At 38.5% G+C, this 23834-nt stretch overlaps 1 protein-coding gene across 1 annotated transcript in view; it reads left to right on the top strand.

The window, feature by feature from the left end:
- The first annotated feature begins 2438 nt into the window (after positions 1 to 2438).
- ube3c (ubiquitin protein ligase E3C) overlaps positions 2439 to 23834 on the top strand; it is a 30290-nt gene continuing 8894 nt past the window's right edge. Inside the window, exons 1-19 of the mRNA XM_026292049.1 lie at positions 2439 to 2590; positions 3192 to 3302; positions 4043 to 4096; positions 4337 to 4411; positions 4753 to 4899; positions 5017 to 5132; positions 5237 to 5394; positions 6645 to 6798; positions 7867 to 8087; positions 9058 to 9209; positions 9494 to 9681; positions 12589 to 12675; positions 12826 to 12983; positions 13263 to 13489; positions 16300 to 16404; positions 16800 to 16887; positions 18921 to 19018; positions 19708 to 19840; positions 23134 to 23381. Coding sequence (XP_026147834.1) covers positions 3237 to 3302; positions 4043 to 4096; positions 4337 to 4411; positions 4753 to 4899; positions 5017 to 5132; positions 5237 to 5394; positions 6645 to 6798; positions 7867 to 8087; positions 9058 to 9209; positions 9494 to 9681; positions 12589 to 12675; positions 12826 to 12983; positions 13263 to 13489; positions 16300 to 16404; positions 16800 to 16887; positions 18921 to 19018; positions 19708 to 19840; positions 23134 to 23381 — 2475 coding nt within the window. The 5' untranslated portion in view covers positions 2439 to 2590; positions 3192 to 3236. The remainder of the gene's footprint in view (positions 2591 to 3191; positions 3303 to 4042; positions 4097 to 4336; positions 4412 to 4752; positions 4900 to 5016; positions 5133 to 5236; positions 5395 to 6644; positions 6799 to 7866; positions 8088 to 9057; positions 9210 to 9493; positions 9682 to 12588; positions 12676 to 12825; positions 12984 to 13262; positions 13490 to 16299; positions 16405 to 16799; positions 16888 to 18920; positions 19019 to 19707; positions 19841 to 23133; positions 23382 to 23834) is intronic.

Genomic DNA, 23834 nt, shown 5'->3' on the forward strand with positions numbered 1-23834 from the left:
TTATCTTCATACCAATTATCATCTTAATATTTAACATGTTTATGCAAGACTGTTTATAACAAATATACACAATTCAAAATGAATAGGCCTATATTAATAAGATAAAGGATATTAAGACACATAAAATCATAACATTGATGAATTTCCATCACGTCACTTATACCATCCCATTATATCATTATAATTTTAATTTTCATCTGCATTATGTAACATTTGTTACTATGGTAACAAAAAGAAATGAAATCTGACTAAGACATGAAACAAATATGTTTAAAACTGTTCATAACTACCTGTAACTATCAGTAAATATAAGTATAACTCAAATTTGTTGTAAAATGAAGATATCACAAGCTAAAAGTTAGTAGCACAAGAAACAATTTAATAACTGTGCAGCAATCTGCTTCTATGTAGAGTTGTTCTAAATCTGCAAGAGGTCATCACAAGGATGTTGGTAAAACAGCTATGCAGAGTAAAAAAAATTCAGTCAAACTCTCCTGAAGAACTAACATTTTGCAAAACTGTGTGATCATTATAACACTTGTAAGAAGAATCATTACTGAATACTAGTGCTAAAGTGCTAAAACTAAACCTTGAGACATACATGACATATGATTATAAACTTTAAGGAGATAAAAAACACCCACACTCATTTATATATTTAATAAAACTCATCGCACAGTACCATCATAGAGGCATCTGTTCAGCCCCATATTCATTCTGCAGCATGACACAGAATCCTACAGCCTAAGTGATTAAGAGCTACATTCAGTGAAAAAAAAAGAGTTCAACAGTAGATAGTATGACCCAGTCAAGACAGTCAAGACAATCTATAGGAAAAGTGTGACAAGTTAATCAGGCTGCTGGAACAATCTGATGCATGTTTGACTCATTCAGCAGCCTAAAACACTTCTGCCATTGCGTCTACAATTGAAGTGAAAATCTTGATAGCGTTGTTGCAGATGTTTTCACAAATTTTTGCACTTGTGGAGTTCTTTGTTTTCAGTTTTCACCTGCAGAGTCTGGAGACTTTTCAGAAGTAATCAACAAAAGCTGGAACATTTGTTTTCATAAATGATCAAGTGATTTACTTCTACTCCTGCAGAAAACATGTAAGTAACCCAATACTTCACATCTGACATATAAGGTAATCACTGGACTTGAACAACTTAAATGTCTATAAAAACTGAAAAAAAATGGGGATGGAAAAAATGGGGATGACACCAAACTTTAATTGGTAGTATAGTGGAGAGCGAGCTTGAATGGCACATGGGATGGTGGTCACACAGTCAATTCAGAAAGTACTTGCACCAACTGTTTGAATTTTGCACTGACAAAATAAAAAAAAGAGAAACAGACATGTATTTGTATAAGATGAAGGTGTTTGCCTGTGATGCTAGCTGGCTAACACCCATTTAGTACTGACGTAGTACTGACTAATAAATGTTATACAACACTATTATTTGTTTTATGTTGTAAATTAACATAAATACATTATTAACTTTTGGGTCAGAATATATTTATTCTTGCACATACAGTGTGTGCATAGAGGGCACGTGCAAACAAACCCACACAAACACACGAATACTCACATGCAAAACAAAGAGAAAGGAAAAGTATAATTACTGCTGAATGTTTGTTTTCTGGTACTGGTTTACTTCGATGTATCTCATCATCATTTAAATTTTCCTACCAGCTTCATTGCATGTGCCAGCCAGTGCAATAGCTAAGATCTTCATCTTTCTCTTGGTACTAGCTGGACTCCTGTAACATATAGCATGGTGTGCCAATGAATTATGGCAGTGAAAAGTGAACCAACCAACCCAAACCTGCTTTATATACTTTATTTAGAGGAGTGCAACATAGCGGGTGGGCACCAGGCAGGCCGTACTACTGGGGCTTCCATCCAGTCCAAACACATGCAGGATGAGGTTAGGCTAATTGGTGGCTCATATTTGGGGTTATGTGTGAATGTGAGTGATTGTCTGTCTGTGGTCCTATGATAGATTGATGATCTGTCCAGGATACACCCCACCTCTTGCCCACTGTTAGCTGGGATTGGCTCCAGCTCCCCGCCCCCAACCCCTCCACCATGACCTTGAAGGATGGATGGATGATGCTGATCTCCTTGTTAATCTGTACATTAAAAAAAAACAAAAAAACATAAGTGCACAGGTCATAGTGTACTACAATGCATATAGCCTAGGCCTTGTTTTGATCTATCATGGAGACTTTTACGACTTACCCAATCCCTTAATAATTGCTTAACCTAACCTTAAACTGCCTATGACCTAAAACAAGCTATGCCTTCGAAAGTCAATGATTTACATACTGAGGAGCAGGAGTTGGTCCCCGCAACACCGGTAATACCAGGCGCTCACACCCACACAGAGCTGGGAGGCGGGTCTAAGCCGTTGAATAGCGTGAGTGTCGTCCAATCAGCTGGCTGGAGTCACAGGAAGCAGATGTAGTTCTGTTGGCTGCTCTCTGTGTTGTGTTGATTTTTTACTGAGGAGCGAAAGAAGATCTGGCGTTTGGAGTAAACTAAACTGTCTTCTCAGCCTTACCGTGTTTGTTTTCAGACAAGTCCAAGGTAAACGATTCATAGGTAGTTAATTTACGTTTCTCTGATGAGTGTCTTGTAATAGGAGCGATGTCAAACAGGACGTGTCGATATGAAGACACCCCTCGTAAGTTAGCTTAGTGCTTAGCTGCTCTGCTAGCTATCTGAGATGCTAACGTCAACAAAATGATGGTGTTTGTGTAAATGTGGATAATTACTGCGACGTGTCATCAATAAATGTTTAGCGATTTAATGTGTCCGCTGGTGCTTCAAATCAGATGGCGGTAACATTATTGCTTAGTAGGGCTGCTGAGTCATTAGCTAGCTAAGTTAACCGGCTAGCTAACGTTAACTATTGTTGCAACCGGAATGACGCTTTCATTCGAGGAACAAGATGAAGTTAACCTCTCCTGTCATATAAAGCCTCATGTCTGCCTTCTTTGCTTACTCAAAGTACAAAAAACGCGGCAACGCGCTATAATAGTTTGAGTATCTGAGCCAAGGTAAATTGTTTATGAATTGGAGCCAAGTCACGAGTCGTCATGGCATTTTGTTTCAATTCCGCTGTTGCACTATTTACTCTGCCACTAAATATACTTTGTCTTCGATTTTGTGTTGTTTTCTCTTTCAGACATTAGTGGCAACATCTGTATCAGTCCATGGGAAGAATCTAACGATGTTTAGCTTTGAGGGAGAGTTCAAGACAAGACCCAAGGTTTCACTTGGAGGAGCTAGTAAAAAGGTTAGTGCTGTGTTACACTAACAGAGCCTGTCAGCTTTTCACAAAACCATGGAGTGAGATTTTGAAATAAGTCGGGCGGCCCTCCTCAGGGTTAAAGTGTCACATAATGCTTAGTACCTGCTCCACTTCAGATTGTAGTGGTTGGAAGTACTGCTGCCACATTGTATGTGACACTTTAACCCTGAGGAGTTACGAGCAGGAGATGTCATCAAGGGTTGGTTAGATTTGGTAAATGGGCCTGATATTGAGCTTAATGTCCAATCACTGTCTGAAGTATATACAGTGTGTGAAAGGTAAGTGACTTACTGACCTAACACCTTCCCCAAATCTAGCAGGACAGGTGAGATGCATCCACCCCCTGGTTGAGTGACCAGTAAACATGAAATGAAATGACATCCATGTAAAGGTGGCTACAGTTGTTATAATTTTTAAATTAAAGTTGTGACACTCACCACCTGCGATGACCAACACCTAGGAGAGCTACTGAAGGTCTTCTGGTTGGTGATGCAAAGTCTCCTAACCAGTCAAGGGGTTATTATTATTCAGCTCAATCTGAAGGATTGAATTATTGTGTGTGAGAAAATAGACAGTTGCGTGACTCTCGTGAGTTGACAGCATTGCACTAACAAACCAGGGCCAGCACGTCTGCTGTTCTTGACTGACAGGTCATTTCTCACATATTTAGTTACAAATAAAAAAAGTTTTAAATATTCATGAAGTGTTTCAATTATGTTTGTCAGGAAGAGAAAGCATCTCTCCTGCACCGCACTCAAGAAGAAAGAAGAAAAAGAGAGGTAAACAAATTTGTGCAGTGTTTTGTTGACAAGTCAAGTCTTAATACCACTGTTTGTATCTTGAGTGTGTTTATTTTAAGGATCCATTGTTTCTTTAAAAACACACTTGTGCATTTAATTTATATTCGTACTGTTTCATACTACATGGTATATAACATTTATGTCTGAAGCCTGTTTCGCTGTTATGATCATTTATGCTTTGGCTTCATCAATAGTAATCTTTGTTTTTTCATTATTTAGGATGAAAGAAGACGTCTTAAGAATGCCATTATCATTCAGTCCTACGTACGTGGCTACCAAGACTTGAAACGACAGGTCAGCCTATAAAAACTTTACATACCTTTTGTTTCAGGTTTTTGAAGTTGTAAGAGCCATAAAGTTAAAAAGTTAAATTAAAAATGTATAAATATCTGTTTCAATTGTTTGTATTTCACAACAGTTTTTTCTAGCGTATGCTGTGAGAGCTTTTGTTTTCATTAAAGTTTTTGAAACGGATTACATCTCGTCATTTGCTTTATAAGTTCTAAATGTCAGCCCTTTGTTTACCCACATTTAATTTAGCTCTATCAGTACAAACATGTGTAGTGTTCATCTGTTATTAACACCAGTCTGATCAAAGTGTTTGCAATATGTGGTCTTAAATCTTTTTCTTTCAGTATTCAATCCAGAGGGCCAGGTTTGATGAATGTGTTAGCCAGATGCAGGCAGGGGGAGCTCAGCATGTCTTGGATGGTCCAAGTCTCTGCCTCTTATCAAGGCAACTCATATTTTTCTACAGACAATGTATGGATGCACATAGATTGGTAAGAGTGCATAATTGTTTTGATGTTCTTGAGTTACATATCTATTGATTGTTCTGTAGAACCTAATATAGCCAGAGGCCTAATGTATATCTTACAATTTTTTTTCTGTTTATGAAGACATGGTTGTGCCAAAATATGGTGAAACACAACAGTCAGTTCGTGAAGTTGTTGGTGGGCCCACAGAAGCAGACATGTATGTTTCAGATCAAGAGGATCTTAGGCTTTTGCTGCAGGTACAGTACTTAAAAAATGGTAATGAACCATAATGACACAGCAAACGGATTGGATTTTAAATGAAGTTGCCACTATGTCACTTGTGCCTCTTTTTGTCTTGTAGACTCCTGCAGAACTGCAGTGATGACAGTTTAAATGTTGCTGTTCCCATGCGGATGCTGGAAGTCTTTTCTTCAGAGAAAACCTACCTTCTTGTCATTTCAGATGCTAATAATGTTGCATCATTACTCGAGCAGATTTTGCACTATATGGTACAGAAAGGTGAGTTCACATCCTCTTCACATTGTGCATGAAGAAGTCTCAATATTACATATGTAGTTTTACCTCACAAACATTGTTCTGTTGCATTGGCTAGCAGACCTCTGGGCTATCACTTATGGAACCTGTCCCATACTCATACCAGTGCACTGAAGATAAAATTGTCTACGCCTGTGTGGAGTGAGCCCCACCATGTGCATCTTTCTCATATATACAGCAACTAGTGTTGCAGGATATGCAGATTCTAGAAAAACAGTACTATACCTCTGTTAAAAACAGCCTTATACCTCATTAAATAAGTATTGATACTGTATATCCAAAGTTATGTTGGGCTCTGCTTCCACTTCAGACAGAGTGGGTGTATCCGCTGCTTTTTATTCTCATTCTTCTCTTTGTAAGCTGCATGCAGCTTTTATGGTTTAAAAACAAAAAACAAAAAGAGGCATGGCTGCAGCAACAAGTGCACAGAGTCCGCACAAGCTCGTGGACACTGCACAGCCCATCTGTAAAAGAGTTTACAGACCAAGAGAGCCAACACGTCAAACTTGACAAAGCACACTGTTGACAGACTTGCCGACTTGTATACATACTTGAAAGAGTGACAGGTTAGCGATTAGTGAATATGATAGATAACATTTGCATAGTCGGAAGAGTGTGATTTAAATTGTGACAAGCAAACTTTTTCGACCATTGGAATTTGACTTGATAATTAACTGTCTAATTTAACTTTTATTTTTTAGCAGTTAATCACAGTTCACATTCTCCAAGGCATCGATATTGTCAAAATATTGTTTCTTTGTTTGAGTTCCATGCTCCCAAAGGTCGCTTATAGCTACACCCGTTTGACAAAATCTTGGTTTACAATACACAACAGTCTTATTCTACATTTTACTGCAGCACAGCTTTAATTGTCAAACATTGAGGCATAAAGAGATGCTGAATATGTGTTAGTCGGTCTGAAGTGTTTGAGTACTTTTATGTGAAGACGGGCAAAATATTCTATCTCAAAATATTTACATTTTCTTAGAAGTATGACTCATTTCAACAGTACTGTTTAATATTCGTAAAACACACATCTTACTTAGTTTTTAGCACTATATCAACAGTAGTCAGACTTTGTGAAGCTTTATTAGCCAGAAAAACTGGCTAGCCCTATATGTATAGCCAGAATAATATTGTTCTCAGTTAATCTTGCAGGTTAGCCTTGCTTATTAACATCTTTTTTGTTTATTTCCTTTGTGTCTTCTGTTCAGGATACTACAAGTCGCTGTATATTCTTGTGAATCATAGACTCCCATCCAGTCTGGAGTACAGCGATGCACCTTCTATCCCTCTGGCAAGCACACTGTTGGAGCACATCCTCAAACCTCTGCACTTTACCTACTCTTCGTGCACAACAGGTGCAAGGTACAGCAGGAGAGTAAAATGACCATTAGGGATTGGGGATTTTACAACATCAATTCAAAACTTTTCTTGTCAAGTTAAAATTTCCCAGCTAAAATAATGATATAGTTTAATAGAAATATGACAAGTTGCATGTTTTTTTTTTTTTTTTTTTTTTTAGTACTTTGTGGTTCCTTTTTTTTTTCTTTGATGTCCTTTGCTAAATGTCAGAGAGGCTCTACTGTATGTCTGTACAGACAATATACAGTTTGACAATTTTTAGACTATTATCAAGGTCTTAATTAGATTGTCACCCTTATAATAGGTAAGAGTGTGACAGATAATACACTTTCTGCTGAAGTGTCCACAATCAGCAAACATTTGCTTGTTTCCCTGTGACCTTCCTTGAAGGAAGACCAACAGAGGAACATCCTTTGCACACAATAGGCTGATACAGTTTTGCTAATAGTCTTACGTTTAGGTCACTGTCTTCAGACCCCCCAAATGGCTCTTTTGTGAGCAAGAGGCAAAAAAACTGCGTGATTACTGGGAAGGAAAGTTTTTGTCCCTAGTGAATTCTTTTAAAATCATCCATTAAACCAGTCAGACAAACTACAACAGTTCTTGTCCTTTCTAGTCAGTGGTGAAGTAGTAATTGCTTCAGAGACCAATTTACAACAAGCCATAAAAGGCCCCATAGACTTGCTAGCTCACCAGAGTGCAGAAAATCAGGCTGTTTGCCCTCAGTTTCAGACAGTCTTATTAACAAACAACAAGAGGACATCTTTTCTTCTTCGAAGAAAAGCAAGGCGGGAGTGATAGAAAGTTGTGCACACACTGACTCAAACAACTAATTATCTGACTTCGCTCACCACATGTGTGTTACTGAGCCACACAAAGAAGGGCTGTTTGGAGAGAGAATATTCCAGTACAGCAGAAATAGTAGGGTCATGTTAGGACTCCTTTCCTTTCAGTCAAAATCTGTATGAACATACAGTAATTTAAAGCAACATTTCTTTTCTTTTATGCTGTGTTATCATTTTAATGTACTGTGTTCACTTGTCTAATCCTTGCTTATCTGTCAACTTTCAGGCAGTCTATATTTACAGCCTTTACTGAGGACTTCATCTCTGCACCGTTCACCGAGCAGATCTTTCACTTCTTTATTCCGGCGCTGTCAGACCTTCGTCTCTCATTCCCATTTGAGGCTTTCTTGAGATCGCTTCAGCCCACCATTAGCTCCTCTTCAGCAGCACAGACTCAGGCGCCATGGTTGTTTTACTTTGTCCTCTCTGTAGGGGAGAACTGCTTAGGTGGGTGGCGCAGCTTAATAGTGAGATGACCTCAATGGTGGTGTATACTTGCTTCAGAAGTGTTCAGGTCCCTTTATTTTTTCCCACTTCATTGTGTTGAATGCTTGCTTTTAGCCATTTTTGCCCATCAGTCTACAGTCTGTTGACAAACTGGAAACCTGTTTTTAGAAACTGCTGCTAATACATAAAAAATCAAAAGGCAACATGTCGCATTTACAGAAGTATTCAGGCACATTGCTGTGACTCTCCAGAGTGGTCAGGGGCATCCTGAGGGATGATATATTGTCCCAGAAATTATTGTAATAGGTGACATTTTAGGACCATTTCTTGTTAATGATATAATGCTAACATTGCAGCATAATAACTATAATAATTGATATTATATTATATTATAATATAATATTATATTTGAATAGCGTAATAACGAACACTGATGTTTTTTGCAGTCATAAAAGTAAATATCCTCTGCTAATACTATCTATGAGCATGCGGCATCTCGTGCTGTCATGTTTACATTTTTTGGCTGGACTTCTGCAGTTGTTGGGAAAAACTCCTATTAAAACACTTCCTGTATTATCTAACTAACAAAGTAACATAGCTCGCTAGCCTGCGAAGGTACACATTTCTCCAGACACTTCGACCCTGCCACCGACATGACAAGACAAAGACAGAAGCAGTGTGACTAGTTGAAATGTTGACATTTGTTCTGTTATGAAACAAACCTGCATGAAGATATACTGGGCAATATAGCAAAAACTATTGAAATCATGTCCATATGTCATACGATATGACAATAATGAAATTATTGTGACAGATGTAATCCTGTTTCCCTTAAATTGCATATGCATTTTACAACCCTAAATAAATATTTATTATTATTTGTTGCATACACTCTGAAGGAGACAGATTTATAGAGGCATGGCATTTGACAGTTTATACACCAATAATGATGCTGGGAGTGTCTTGGCAGGCTCACTATCAGAGGAAGGTCTCCTGCTGTACTTGCGGGCTCTGCAGACGATGCTGCCACTGCTACCAGTGTCGGAGAGCAACAGCAGGCCTGAAGCCAGCAGTGACTCTGAGGACGAGGATGATGGTGACATCCATCCACCTCCCATGCAGGTTTGATACAAACACATGACACACACAGGTGTGTACTCAGATTCGAGTGACATATAACTTGTTTAGGTGTGCTTTCTATCTTCGAAAGCCATGCAGGACTAATTCATTTTTAGTGAGGACTGAGGCTAAGTTATATAACCTGTGACATCATATCATTTGTGTGAAGTAATATAGATCGCTAGCCTGTGTTTACATCACAAATATTTACTGATATATTGGTGAATTACAACTACATTAAACCATCCCCTATACATTTTTAACTCATATGTTTCCCTCTGTATCAGGACGACAGTTGCATCTCTGTGCAGCTGATCACAGAGGAGTGTGTCCACAAGCTGGATAGCAAGCAACAAACTAATGCACTACTGAACCTAGTGTGGAGGGATTCAGCCAGTGAGGAGGTTTTCACCATGATGGCATCTATCTGTCACACACTTATGGTGCAGCATCGTCTCATGGTGCCCAAAGTCAGGTAAAAGTATGCAAGCCTGTTTAGCCTAATTTATTAGAAAGAACCTTAAATCATTTAATAAACAACACAAAGTCTTTTTAGTACGTAAATGTGACTTTATCATGTAAAGTAAACCTTGAAAATGTGTATTTAAACAATAGCAGAGATTATACATACTATAATCCTTTAAGTCCAACAAATTGCTTTTTTTTTTTTTTTTTAAATTCAGCAACAGTGACACAGGTGTGCCTGACGCTATCAAAAGATAACATGAATAGAAATGTGAAGCCTTTTTAATTTTAATATTATATTGTAACATTTTAGTCTTGTCAAAATGAGCCTTGTATTCACAGAGCTCGTTTATACACCTACCTGACTGAGAGGAAAACTGTGTCTTTATGTGATTCTGCGCTGTAAGCAGTAGTGTAAATAACAGTGAAGTTAAGGCAGGCAGTTATCAGTGGTCTGCACCCACTGGCATTTACAACCAGCAGAGGAAGCAGGGATGTCAGGGAAACTGTCAGTTCTGGATGAGGGCAATTACCCCTTCTCAGGTTGATTGCATTAGGGCCAGGATGTCCAAGGTGGTGTGGAGGGGGCTGAGTGGTGCATTGACTAACATGAGGTGATCCTTGAGCTTGATTGAGTTGATTTGTGTGGGCAGTGTTGTGGAATATATTACAATTAATATCATGTTAGTAAATGTATCACATGTGATCATATGTGTATCTGTTTGGCATTACAACTTATGAGGGTGTGGGGTACCCAAAATGCATTTATGGATAAAAAAAAAAGTCTTCCTCTCTAAATTATAATAATATTAATTAATTAATTAAAAAAATAAATAAATAAAATAAATTGGATATTTACAGCTATTCTGATTTTAATTTTGCAGTCCTGCATACCAATGCTTGACCAGGATTCAAAACAATAGCAGTGAATAACCACCCTGGCTCCCTTTTATTTTACAGCTTCCTCCTTCCCTTCACTTTTATCATAAATCCTGTCCTTCGTCTTTCATCATTATTGGATATCTGTACAAAATAATTAGCTTACTGAGAAAGATTAATCACTGCAGAAGTGGACGGGATAGCTTTACAAGAGGCTAAGGGGAGCAAATTGCATCCTGGCCTTGATTTACTGCTCTTAGAGCAAAAAACAGAGAAGCTGGCTGCCGGTCCAGCCAGCCCAGCATACTGCCTTTTTAATAAATATGTAAAATCTCTTATGAAACTGCACTCTACATTTTTTCAGAGGACATTATAAAAGTGGTACAATAATTCTGGACCAATTGATTTTAATTGATTTTCTAGTTGTCTTTACTCTGTCTTGTGGGGGTGCTGTAATTTCACTTTAATTGTTAGGGTTGGATATTTGGTGTAATTTCACTTTGATCGTTTCACCCACTGTAGCACTCTGTTGCTAACGGGGCTCACTGATGAAAGTGAGTGCAGATGAGCTTTGGTGCTTCATTTGCTTTTGAAGATTTGCTGTGATTCTTGTGTTGTCATGAGATAATAATGTGGATCATGTTATTACAAGCAAAGCAAATTTGTATTTAGGTGGGAAGTCATCAAATCAGTCATTCAGTCTCTATGGTATCAGTTCTGACCTGAGCACACCTCTCATTTTATTCTGCTAAACCGAGATTCTTTCATTACTGCGAAATGAAATGATCTGGGTGTGATTCATCAAGCTGCTTTCCACACACACATATGCAAACCCTTTTGATGTCTTGACTTTGTTTATTAGTGGTTCATTCAATGATGAAATGGGGTTTGGGTTCTTTCAGGCTGTAAATCAGCATGTCAGCTGGCATTTAGTGCTTTGTTTCCCATTTCAATCCAACACCCACATCAGTTGTTATGAGCCCACAGCACTACTTCGTGTTTCTCTCCTGAGCCTTGTAGTACTGACAGATGGTGTGTGCTTGTCACAAACCATTTTTCAAGCCATATTGGCGGACCTCTGACAGTCTGCTCCAGAAGCTCATTTTCATTTTGGGAATTTGACATGGGTTTTGATAGATTGAATGGTGGAATGGAAATTTCAGTACTGACATTGAGGTGGGAATATGCTACGGATTCTGTTTCCCTGCTCTTTTGTCTCTTATCTCTTTTTTGTTAACCTTTAGTCATCTTCTCCAGTGTGAATATGTGATGCTGTCCTTTTAAAGGCCAGCATGTTTATAGGTGTCAGTACTGTCACTCTTCAGACAAGGGCTTTTATATGCAGGGGCAGTTTATTTTGCCTTTTAGCTTACCTACCACATTATTGTCACGTGTACTGTGAACAACCATGCAATTTAGGAGTGTACACAAACACACTTGAACAAAGACTAGCTTCACACCTTGGTGCCACAGACTCTTGAGTGGAGAGTGACTATAGCGAGGTATGTGGGCCCCTTCTGTGTTATCATGTAATTCACTGTGAGTGTGGAAGCATGCTGGCGATGTGGGGTCACAGTGAGGACCAGGCTTCCCCTCCTCCTTCATCCTCCATTGTCTTGCTCCTCTGGCCATTAAGTTAAATGGAGCTCCACCAGGAAGCCAGGGGGCTGTTTATGACCTGAGCCAGGCACCCTCGCCAGCAACTAGTTTACTAATGGAAGGTACCTCGCCTAAATAAAGCTTAATGGCTCATTTAATCTCTTCTCAGCCCTCACAAGGCATTAAAGGGGAGAGAAAGGCCAAGAAAATTCTATGAGGAAAATGCTGGTCAACAATGTCATTTATTTTTACCTCCATCCACTTGTGTCCTCTTGTTAACAGGGCAAAGTTAACAATCTCAAAATAGCAGGAAAGTAATTTTACTGTTCTTCACAGTGATTGTATCATCTGATTAAAATGGCTTTCTAATGCTTTCTATTCTGCCTCAAATACGTCTTTGACTTTAATATGTCTACCTTTTGTTTTTTTTTCTCTGCAGACTCCTGTACAGTTTAGCTTTCAATGCACGTTTCCTAAGGCATCTGTGGTACCTAATAACTTCCATGACAACTAAAATGATTACTGGGTGAGTGGATGCAGTTCTCATTGTTGGCAAATGTGTTTTTAATCTTTGTGTGAGGAACTGCACAATAAAGCATATTTTTTCTCATGTATATACTTTATAGATTATGTACCTTGTATTTAGTCTGTACCTTTTTGTGTCTGCCCCCCTCAGTTCCATGGTGCCCCTGTTACAGCTGATCTCACGGGGATCTCCCATGTCATTTGAGGACTCAAACCGAATCATTCCTCTCTTCTATCTCTTCAGCTCTCTCTTCAGCCACTCACTTATCTCTGTGCATGACAGCGAGTTTTTTGGGCATGAAATGGAAGGTAATGGACTATACAGATATTTTGAAAAAGTAATGTATTAATTATTGTTTTCTTCTCGTCTTCAGGATTTTCCTAGGTTTAATCTAGAGTATTGCACAAATCTCTGTAGAACTGGTTATGCTTTGGACCCATCAATCACTCATCTCCCACTTTCCTTATTTGATGTTATGAGCAAAATAATATATTGTCATTGTTGTGTTCGCTGTCATGTTTTTCTGCCATGTAAATATGAAAATCAATATCTGTAAAAGAAAATGAATACATTGTCCCTCTCAACAGGCCAGACACAGTCCTCCATGATGCCCTTCACACTGTCAGAGCTGGTGACTCTGTCTCGCTGTCTAAGAGATGCATGTCTAGGAATCATTAAGCTGGCATACCCTGAGACGAAAACAGAGCACAGAGAGGAGTATATGGCCGCCTTCCGCAGCGTGGGTGTCAAGACGAATACTGAAGTTCAACAGCGCATCCAGGCTGAGCAGAAACGCTGGGTGCAGCTGTTTAAGGTAAGACTTCCTCAAATTACAGCGAGTGTGAAGTTGCCTTTTCCTCACATTTGTCATGAACTGATTTTGTAGTGATGCCTCGCTCTTTTTCTTTCTTCAGGTTTGGCAACTTTGTCATTTTGTAAAAATGTGGATCATAAGGCAATGAGTTGATAAAGAATTTTATTCAAGTATGCATTTTAGACAATAGTTGTACTTTATGGCTCATAGCTATGAGCTGATCAAAATTTCAGATTTTGTCATCAGTCATCAGTTTTCTCTTGGCTGTATCTTGCACTTTGAGCTGTCTTCAAATACAGAAGTGTGTGTGTGTGTGTGTGCGCGCGCGTGTGTGTGCGCGCGTGTGTGCGCACTTCTATCTTTGTGGGGGCATTTTGAGCATAATACTATAGGAGTAGGGACATTTAGCGAATGTGAGGGCATTTTAGGCCAATCTTGAGTTTCAAGTTAGAATTAGGTTTAGGGCAAGGGATGGGGTTTTACATTTTGTTGTGATGGTAAAGTTCAGTGTAGGGAAATGTGTGTATATGTGTGCGTTCTTTAAACAAATACACAAAGGCAAAATGTAATATGATTTGCAGACTGTTTTAAAGTTTTGTGTACTGAGCACCAGCTGTGATTTAAAAAGAATTCTACTACTTCATTTACCTTATTATCATTGAAACATGTAGCTTTTTTGTCATTACATACACAGCTAAAAATGTGTAGGAACATTTATTCACAGAAAGAGATATTTGAATTGTATTTCAATAATAAGTAGTGCTCAGTAAGAAGCAGTTGTATATTGTTATGCAAAATTAGAGCAAGGTATCAAGAATTTCTTGATCTAAAAATGTGCAACTATATCACTAGCACAGACCAGTCTTTCCTGTATCAATTATCTCAGCTTTGGATCAGTGAGATGGTAAAATAGATATGGAATTCAAAAACAATCATGTATGACAACCTTTTTAATTTGAATTTGAGTGACCAAATTAATGTAACTGTTCATGCAGAAGCTTCATATCTGATTTTGAATCCGTACATACGTGTTCACTAATAACTATGACATTAACATTTTTTCACGAGCTTACAGTAATACTAAATGTGTTTCTTTTTCTAATACTTAAAATATTTAAGTCATCATTTGTGGCACCATAACATTAGGCTTAATTGCTGCATAACATCTCTGGGCGTTGAAGCAGTGTGGCCTAACGCTTCCTCTGTCAGCGGAAATCAAGCATGTATGCATGAACAGGCATAGACAAGGTTGAGCTCATCCATTGGTTATTTACCCATTGGAAATGAAGCAGAAAATAGCATTAACTTAATTCTTCTCAACTCACTTTCTCATTCCACATCTCCCTTTCATTTCTCCTTGCTCCTTTCTTCCCTTCTCTGTCATAGTAACAGTAATTAAGTGACTTTGTTCTTGGCTGTTAATGTCTGACAGAAGGATTTAAAAGTGAACACTGCCATTCTCTGAAAGGTGGCAAATACGCGAAGAGCACGTCGGGAATTTTTTCATAAAAGATCTACTCAAAGGACTCTTGTCAGCTAAAACGATCCATTAAAGAAGTGGGGAGCAAGGAAAATGCATTTTCCAAATTGAATGGTGGGATTTACAGTCGGTTTAACGCCGCTGACCCCTAACACGCTAATGTTTGGTTCGTGTCATCAGCCGTCCCTCCCCATCTTTTATCACCTCCATTGTCGAGCTATCTATTTAACTGAAAGAAGTTAATTGAATGAAAATGATCAACTAAGCTTGTATTAATATTGCTAATGGAACTTTCTTCTTGGCCATGTTTGGAGAACGATGTCACGCTGGAGTTTGGGAAAGGCCCATTAAGGCTTGCACTTAACCCGATGGGCTAATTAAGGAATGCTTATTCATTCCCAGAGTCAGGGGGTAGGCCTGCTCCAAACCCATCGCCACGCGCCTTTTACAGCGTTTTGCACTTGCCATTATTGCAGGCTGTGGTTGCCTCCTGGTGATTGGCCAAGATTGATTGTCACTCTATGAAAATGACATACTTTAGAAAAGAACATTTCAATTGAAATAATCTAACTGGGTTATTATATGGAAATGGACTGGTGGTAGCTGTCATAGTAGACATAACAGCCCTCTTAATGAATTGTCAGGCATTGACATGCATGAAGTTACATATTGAGTATCTAACGGCAACTAGCCATAGGAACAGCTGCGAAAAAAATAAAACAGATATTTGTCTTTGATAGGTAGACATTGTTTATAAAAAATATATTTATTAGCATATTTTATTTATCATATAACAAATCAAAATTTAGTTACATTTATAAAGCAACAGAACTTAATACAAATGAAAAAACCTTATTGTTAGTGGTCACCTGAAATGGGTCTCTGGAAAGTGACAACATTAGATCAAGGAGAAATAAGACATTACCATCAACCTCCTGCAGACCAGGTCAGAGCCATGCTGGTACTTTCCGTGCTGTAAACTGTTGCTGCTGTCTTTTGCATTCTGTGTCCAGTGGCTGATGTCAGCAGACCTTGCCAGTAATTAACAGGGCTGGACATTGAAGAATGGCTCAGGTCGTTTTTCTTTTATACTCCCCATAAATGGTGCACTAATGGCTGATTTCTCAAATTCCTTTTTTTTCTCTCTAAGTGAAGGCACATCATTCTGTTGAACAGACTCTATACAAAAAACCTTTGTGTTCTCATCTGTGCTCTGAAATGTACTTAAAATGCACACTTTGATATTAATAGTGATCCCTGTCCCTGCATTTTACAGGGATACAGTTGATGTTAATGTCGTGTGTGTATCTGTGTTCTGTCTTCTGCTCAGGTCATCACTAACTTGGTGAAGATGGTGAAAGCTCGTGACATCAGACGACCCTTTTGTCCAGCAGGTCATTGGCTCTCTGAAGAGGTCAACATTCGAGCAGACAGGGTACTTTACCTTTATCGCTAATGTTTAGTTTTTGCCGGAGATATCTGAGAAGGGAATGGAGGAGGTCTTTTATGTCTTTAATGTATCGTAGAAATTTTTTAATCAGAGGAGAGATGTCCACAGAGTAGTCTTTCTGTATTTGATCTTATTAAATAAATACCTTTACAAACAGGTTCATATTACATATTGAAAACAATAACTAAATAAATGTTTACAAGCAAAAAGAATAAATAATACAACAATTTAAAGCTTCATCTGATTGAAAAACTCTGGTTGCATTTGCTATACAAGGAGTGTCAGAGTCCTAAAAAGCACTTATAATATTTAGATAAATGTATGAACATATTCTGAGGCCAGTTTGACTAAATGTACTGATCCATTTTATACATCACCAGGTCACCCAGCTCTATGTCCCTTCTGCAAGACATGTGTGGAGAACAAGAAGGATGGGTCGAATTGGACCACTTCAGTCAACACTTGATGGTAGCATGATTTCTTTGTTTTTGTCATTTCGAAAAACGTGATTTCCTTAAAAAGATGAAGGTCATTAAATAGCCTACCCTGGACAGACCACCGATTTATCACAGGGCTGACACATAAGACCAAGCAGTTCTATGAACTATCCCACTGAGGAACAGACCCGATAACTACTGGCCATTTTTCTGCTAAAATAAATGTCTTCAAGTACAAGCAGATAACACTGTAGGAACTTCAACGCATTGACAATAGAGGTGTAAAAGTAAACAGCACATCAGTCACTTACTGCATAATATTTATTTTCACCTTACAGGATATGATATTAAGTGTTTTTAAACAGTAAAACAATAAAATTAAATTTATGGTTAAAAAAGGAATTGAAGCTGTGATCCTACAGGCTCATTTTTTGCGTGAGACCTGGATCTACCTCCCATTATCCCTGCTATTGCTTCTGGTTAATCTTGCATTAAAACTCTTCAGCTTGTCCTCTAAAAAGTATTCATTTGTTATCTTTATTTAATAAAAGTCTATTATTTTCATTAGCTAGAAAAACCAAGCCTGAAACAATAGTATTGTACTTAATGTACACCACACTGCTACTTCGCTGGCAATGGATGAAAATTTAGAATCGTATAATGCTTGTGTCAGCTTGATACATTGCCCAGGAAATCATCTTAATTGCTGTCCAAAGTCACCTTCTCTGTGTTTGCTTCACATATTCTGTGTAGTTGTGCATTGACATTATATTCCATAAGTAAAATCTCCATAGCTTCAGCTGTCAGTATAGCACTATTTTGATCTTATTGATCATTTACTCTTTCAGCTTGGAACAAATGCTTCAAAATGTAAAGATTTCCATCACAACACTTCACAGGGGCAGTGGAAAACCTCAGAAAAAGTCATTAACCTTCTCTGTATTAACAAAGCTACATTACCACACTTTCTCTTCATTCAGTCAATTAGGCAGTCAGAGGAAAATACACTGACTCAGGCAGGCCTTCATCTGGCTCACTTCAAGCCATCCCAGGTTTCTGCTAAGTATGGTGTGAAAAAAAGCTGATAACAATGTGTGTATGATCTACCTAATGCCACTCAGGCTCTATGGGATAAATTCAATTAGTGTGAAAGTACCTGATGAACTCAGCCACATCTGGCCCATGTTTTGTCTGGCCTTTTCTCATTTCCTTAAATGGACAGGACCCTGGCTGATGAATGAGTAACGTATTGACCACTTGAAGGCCATATTTCTCCTTAAAGATGGAAACCTGATGGGAAAATGCAGATCAGATTGACTAATTGAGCAGAATAATTGAGCTGCAGTGGACACAAAGTGAAGAGAACGAAGACCGGTTTAGCTATTCTTGCTTTTTTTTTCTTTTTGTAGGGCAAACAGTCTAAACGCAGAGTTTAATATAAAACAAACATCAGCATAATGGAAAAGGCCTGGCAGGTGGATGGGAGCTCACAGTTGGGTTAATTAAGAGGGAGTAATTAAAAGGCTATAGGATTGAATTGTGGCTGGCCTTTAAGCAGTGGACGGGGTTTATCTAGAGAACTAAGTACTGAAAGAAGTAGTGATAGTGTAACATGCAGTCTACACCTAACGCTGCAATTCCCTTGAGCAAAATTTCAACTCTGTACCACATTCAGTTGACTTTGACTGCTGTCTTGTGGAGCTGGAGGCAAAAAAAAAAAAACAACGCTCATATATATATATATTTTTTTTAAGTTGCTTTATTTTTTATAGCTCTGCAGCATGCTGTTTTCCACTCTGATAATGTGGGGTCATAGTTTAAAAAATTTACTGTCTTTATGCTCGACACAGTGTTGATATGTGGCAGTGGAAGAATATATTATAAAGATCTCTTAATCTCAGTGGTCATCATTGTTCATAGAATTTGTGTCATATTTTATCTGAAGAGTTTCCTCATTTGTAAGAATGAAAAAGGGAATTTGGGTTTGGCCATAACATAACGTGTAAGTTGAAAAGAGAGAGAATGACTCCTTACTCACATTTTATATTGTGTGTCGTTCTGCAGTCGGCTCAGAGCCTCCGCAGCTGTCTGTGTCCGAAGAGAGACATCTGGCCATCCTCACGGAGCTCCCTTTTGTGGTTCCCTTTGAGGAGCGAGTCAAGGTATTGAACTGCTGTGTACACACACACACACACACACACACACACACACACACACACACACATGCATGCACGCACACACACACAGCAAAAGAAAAAAAAGTTTTGTGCTGTATAAACCTTGAATATTTTTGTTGTTACTGTTGGTATGACCAAGTGACATAAATTGAAATTCCTGTATTAGAAATAGAACGATATTATAGCACAATCATCTTTCTTAATAAAAACCCTGATACTTATAAAAACCCCTGAGTATGACTGATACTGAGTGACAATGTGAGTGTCATATTGTGCTTCATATACTGTATGTTATCCTGAATCTAGTTAAAATGGATAGAAGCCACACAATTATGTGTTTTAACGTATCATTTTGTGCACATTAGCATATTTTAATATGGGGTGGCAGGGCTTACAGATAATGCTCCATTTGTGGATTTTTATGTCTATGGCTGAATTATGTCTAGATACCTGCCTTTACATTGTCTCTTGAAAAAGACCTGAAATTTTATGTTGGATTTATATTTGATGTTCAAAATAATCAACTTTAAAAGTTCAAGAACAAGATCAAATACAAAGGTTGAACAACATATTTAATACATTTATGACTGTGTAACCTTTAGTCACATTTAAACATTTTATTATTAAAATGATTTGTTGCTGACCCTGCCACCTCGTTTACATCTGTCTTATAGATCTTTCAGAGGTTAATCTATGCTGACAAACGGGATGTGCAGGGGGACGGGCCATTCCCTGATGGCATCAATGTCACCATCAGACGCAATTACATCTATGAAGATGCCTATGATAAACTCTCTCCAGAAAACGGTATGACTTGCGTCACAACAGTTTAAATAAAATAATAATTTTATGTGTGCATTATTTATGTTAATATTTGAGGCAAGTGGACTTTGCATCATGTTCTCTGGAAAATCATTTGTACTGGTTGTGTTATTTCCTGCATTTATTGTCACGAAAACAAGTGTGGTGTAGTAAATAATGACTGTTACTGAAAGTCTTGCACTTCAAAATCTTAAAACTGAGGACCAAGGCTTCATTTGAATTAAAGATGAAGCTGAACTCTCTTCTTGTGCAGAGTATTGAATTTTGGTAAAGTGTAATTGCGGTTCCGATTATTATAATGGATCACATAAAAGCGGAATCAATTATTTTAAGTTACCTCTTATGTGTTTGAATTTGAAAGGGTACTTCAGTGCAGAATCTGATTAGAAAGAGTAGTAAGAGACCTGGACCAAAGACATGATCTATATCCTTTATGTGTGTACAAGTTATAGCTGCCTTGATTTATCACTGTACATTAACTATTCTGAAAGATGACCTCTTGTAGAATTTGATTTAGATATTTTGGAGGTCAAAAAGTGCCTTATTGCAAAATATGTTTGTTGGGTGAAATAATATGATACAATAGATCTAAGCAACATAATGCACAATTTTATATTTTACAGTTTGTCCAAAATCTTCCTGTGTCTCACCCTTCTACTGTAATAACTTTTGAATTTAAAAAATAAAATGGATCATGCAGCGTTTGCAAGGAAATTCTACTTATAGCAGATGTTTGTCCGACAAAGCTATTAATAAATTTAAGAAAATCATTCCCTCTTTATTTACTTCTATGCCATGTGTCAACACAGTGGAAGGCAGCATCCTCAGTCCTACTCCCTAACAAGTTGATTATCTTGTTGACAATGCTGTAGCCTCTGTGTGAATGACTTGATACTGTGGCTCCAAGTTAGTGAATCAGAGGAGACTAGCCTCCATGGTACAGTTCACATATCTGTACCTTAATTAAAACAGGCATGACAAAGGCTGGAAAGAAAATGGTGTTCCACAAATTTAGAATAATTTTACCTAGCCTGGACAGTGTAGTAACAGTCTAAAAACATATAAAAAGAGCTCTCCATAAAGCCAGAACTGCATACTATTCATCACTAATAGAGAAAAATAATCATAGTACAGAAACAGCACTACTAAAAGTCACCAACGATTTTCTCTTAGCCTTAGACAATGGACTCATCTCTGTACTTGTCCTCTTAGATCTTAGTGCTGCATTTGACACTTTTGACTTTAGGATCTTATTACAGAGACTGGAGCGTGATTGGGATCAAAGGAACAGTGTTAAAGTGATTCCAGTTGTATTTATCGGACAGATTTAAATTTGTTCACATTCATGATGAGCCTTCCATGCACACAAAAGTGCACTTATGGAGTTCCACAAGGTTGTGTGCTAGGATCAATTCTCTTCACCTTATATATGCTTCCCTTAGATTATTAGGAACCACTGTATTAATTACCATTGCTATGCAGATGACACTCAGCTGTATCTATCTATAAAATATGATGACACAAACCAGTTAACCAGACATCAAGCATGTCTAAAAGATATAAGGCCTGGATGACCAGTAACTTCTACTTTTAAATTTAGAGAAAACAGAAGTTTTGTATTTGGGCCTAAAAACCTCAGAAATAGCTTTTCTAACAATATTGCTACTTTAGATGGCATAGTTTAGCCTCCAGTACTACAGTGAAAAACCCTTGGAGTTATTTTTGACCAAGATATGTCCTTTAATTCACACACAAAATAAATCTCTAGTACTGCCTTCTTTCACTTGCACAATATTGCCAAAATTAGGAACATCCTGTCTCAAAAAGACGCTGAAAGACTAGTCCACGCATTTGTTACTTCAAGGCTAAATTGCTATAACTCATTATTATCAGGATGTCCCAGTAACTCCATAAAGCCAGAATACAATGAAAAATCCTTCTCCTCACATACAAATCCCTTCATGATCAAGCTCCTTCATATCTTAAAGACCTCATAGTACCATATTATCCCATAGAGCATTTTGCTCTCAGAATGTAGGTCTACTTGTGGTTCCCAGAGTCTCCAAAAGTAGAATGGGAGGCAGAGTCTTTAGCTACCAAGCTCCTTTCATGTGGAACCAGCTCCCAGTCTAGATTCAGGAGGCAGACACCCTCTATAATTTCAAGACTAGACTTAACACTTTCCTTTTCGACAAAGCTTATAGTTAGGTATGGCTCAGGTGACCCTGAACCATCCCTTAGTTATGCTGCCAAAGGCCTAGACTGCCTTATGACTCTCCATGAGTGCACGGAGCTCCTCTCCTCTCCTCTCCTCTCCTCTCCTCTCCTCTCCTCTCCTCTCCTCTCCTCTCCTCTCCTCTCCTCTCCTCCCCTCTCCTCCCCTCCCCTCCCCTCCCCTCCCCTCCCCTCCATGTCTCCATGTCTCCATGGTCACTAACTTTGTGTCTTAACTCTCCTGTATCTTGTGCAGGTGGTCCTGGAGCTGTAAATTGCTGATGTGCAGCTACTGGCCCCATCAACCTGCACATTGTTTAATTGTTTTTTATTGTTTTTTTGTCACTCCTCTATCCACTCACTCCAACCAGTTGAGGCAGGTGGCTGTCCAAACTGAGCCTAGTTCTGCTGGAGGTTTCTTCTATTAAAGAGAGTTTTCCCTCTCCACTGTCGCCAAGTGCTGCTCATAAAGGATTTGTTGGGTTTTTTTGATTTTTGTAAAGTGCCTTGAGATGATTGTATTGTGATTTGGCACTCTACAAATAAAATAAATTGAAAAGTGAAAGTAACTATTTTTGTCAAGTATGGTGACCCATACTCGAAATTGTGCTCTGCATTTAACCCCCCCGAAGTGCACACACACAGCAGTGAACACACACACCCGGAGCAGTGGGCAGCCATTTCTGCGGCGCCCGGGGAGCAGTTGGGGGGTGTTCAGCGCCTTGCTCAAGGGTCACACCTCAGTCATGGTATTGAAGGTGGGGAGGGCGCTGGCACTCTGCCCCACCGACAATTCTTGCCTGTCCTGAGACTCGAACCCGCAACTTTCAGGTTACAAGTCTGAGGCCACAACTGCCCCAGTTGAAAATTGAATTGAATTTATAAACAAATAATTAGGTGAAATGAAAAGAGTGAAAGTTATTGATCTTGGGGGAGGTGATTACATTTATCAAGTGAAAATATAGTGGCAGTTTATTGCACAATGAACCTTATTGCACAGTGTCTTGTTAATCCTTCTTTGTTTTTCCATGTTTATAAATTCCACGTTGTTTCCTTTATATCAGAACCGGACCTGAAGAAAAGGATTAGAGTCCATCTGCTGAATGCTCATGGTCTAGATGAGGCAGGCATAGACGGTGGCGGTATCTTTCGGGAGTTTCTCAACGAACTCCTCAAATCCGGCTTCAATCCCAACCAGGGTTTCTTCAAGACGACCAATGAGGGCCTATTGTACCCCAGCCCGGCTGCAGAAATGCTAGTTGGAGACTCGTTCACGAGACACTACTACTTCTTAGGCAGAATACTTGGAAAGGTGAGCCTTTAAAAGTCTTAAATATTTCCATGTCCATATACAGACTTCAAAATTAAAACAAAGAGGAATGTCTGAGAAAGTAAAAGAACTGTAAGAGTGGGTCTCATTATTTGATAGCCAATACATCAATTTAGATCATGGTCAGTGTCAAGTCTGCCCTCGCTGTTTATGTAAATTTAGAGGTTGTTTGTTCTAGAAACTGACAATGTTAAGAGAAATTGCTGTCATTTGTTTCTTAAAAAGGTTTTAGGTTTGGGGTTAGAACTTGAACCTGGCACTCATGCAAGCTTTATTTTTGTTAATTAGCCCAGTGCGTAATCTGTTGACGGCATTGTTTTTCTATCCCTTCTCTCCTCTGATGGCACTATTTATTAGAGCCTAATGTTTCTAAATCATCCCTAATGCATGTGGTAGTGATTGTTTATCAAGATGCCTTGCTTGTGAGGGGGGGGG

Source organism: Mastacembelus armatus, chromosome 20 (genome assembly GCF_900324485.2).
Source record: "Mastacembelus armatus chromosome 20, fMasArm1.2, whole genome shotgun sequence".
In the NCBI taxonomy this organism is placed as follows: domain Eukaryota; kingdom Metazoa; phylum Chordata; class Actinopteri; order Synbranchiformes; family Mastacembelidae; genus Mastacembelus; species Mastacembelus armatus.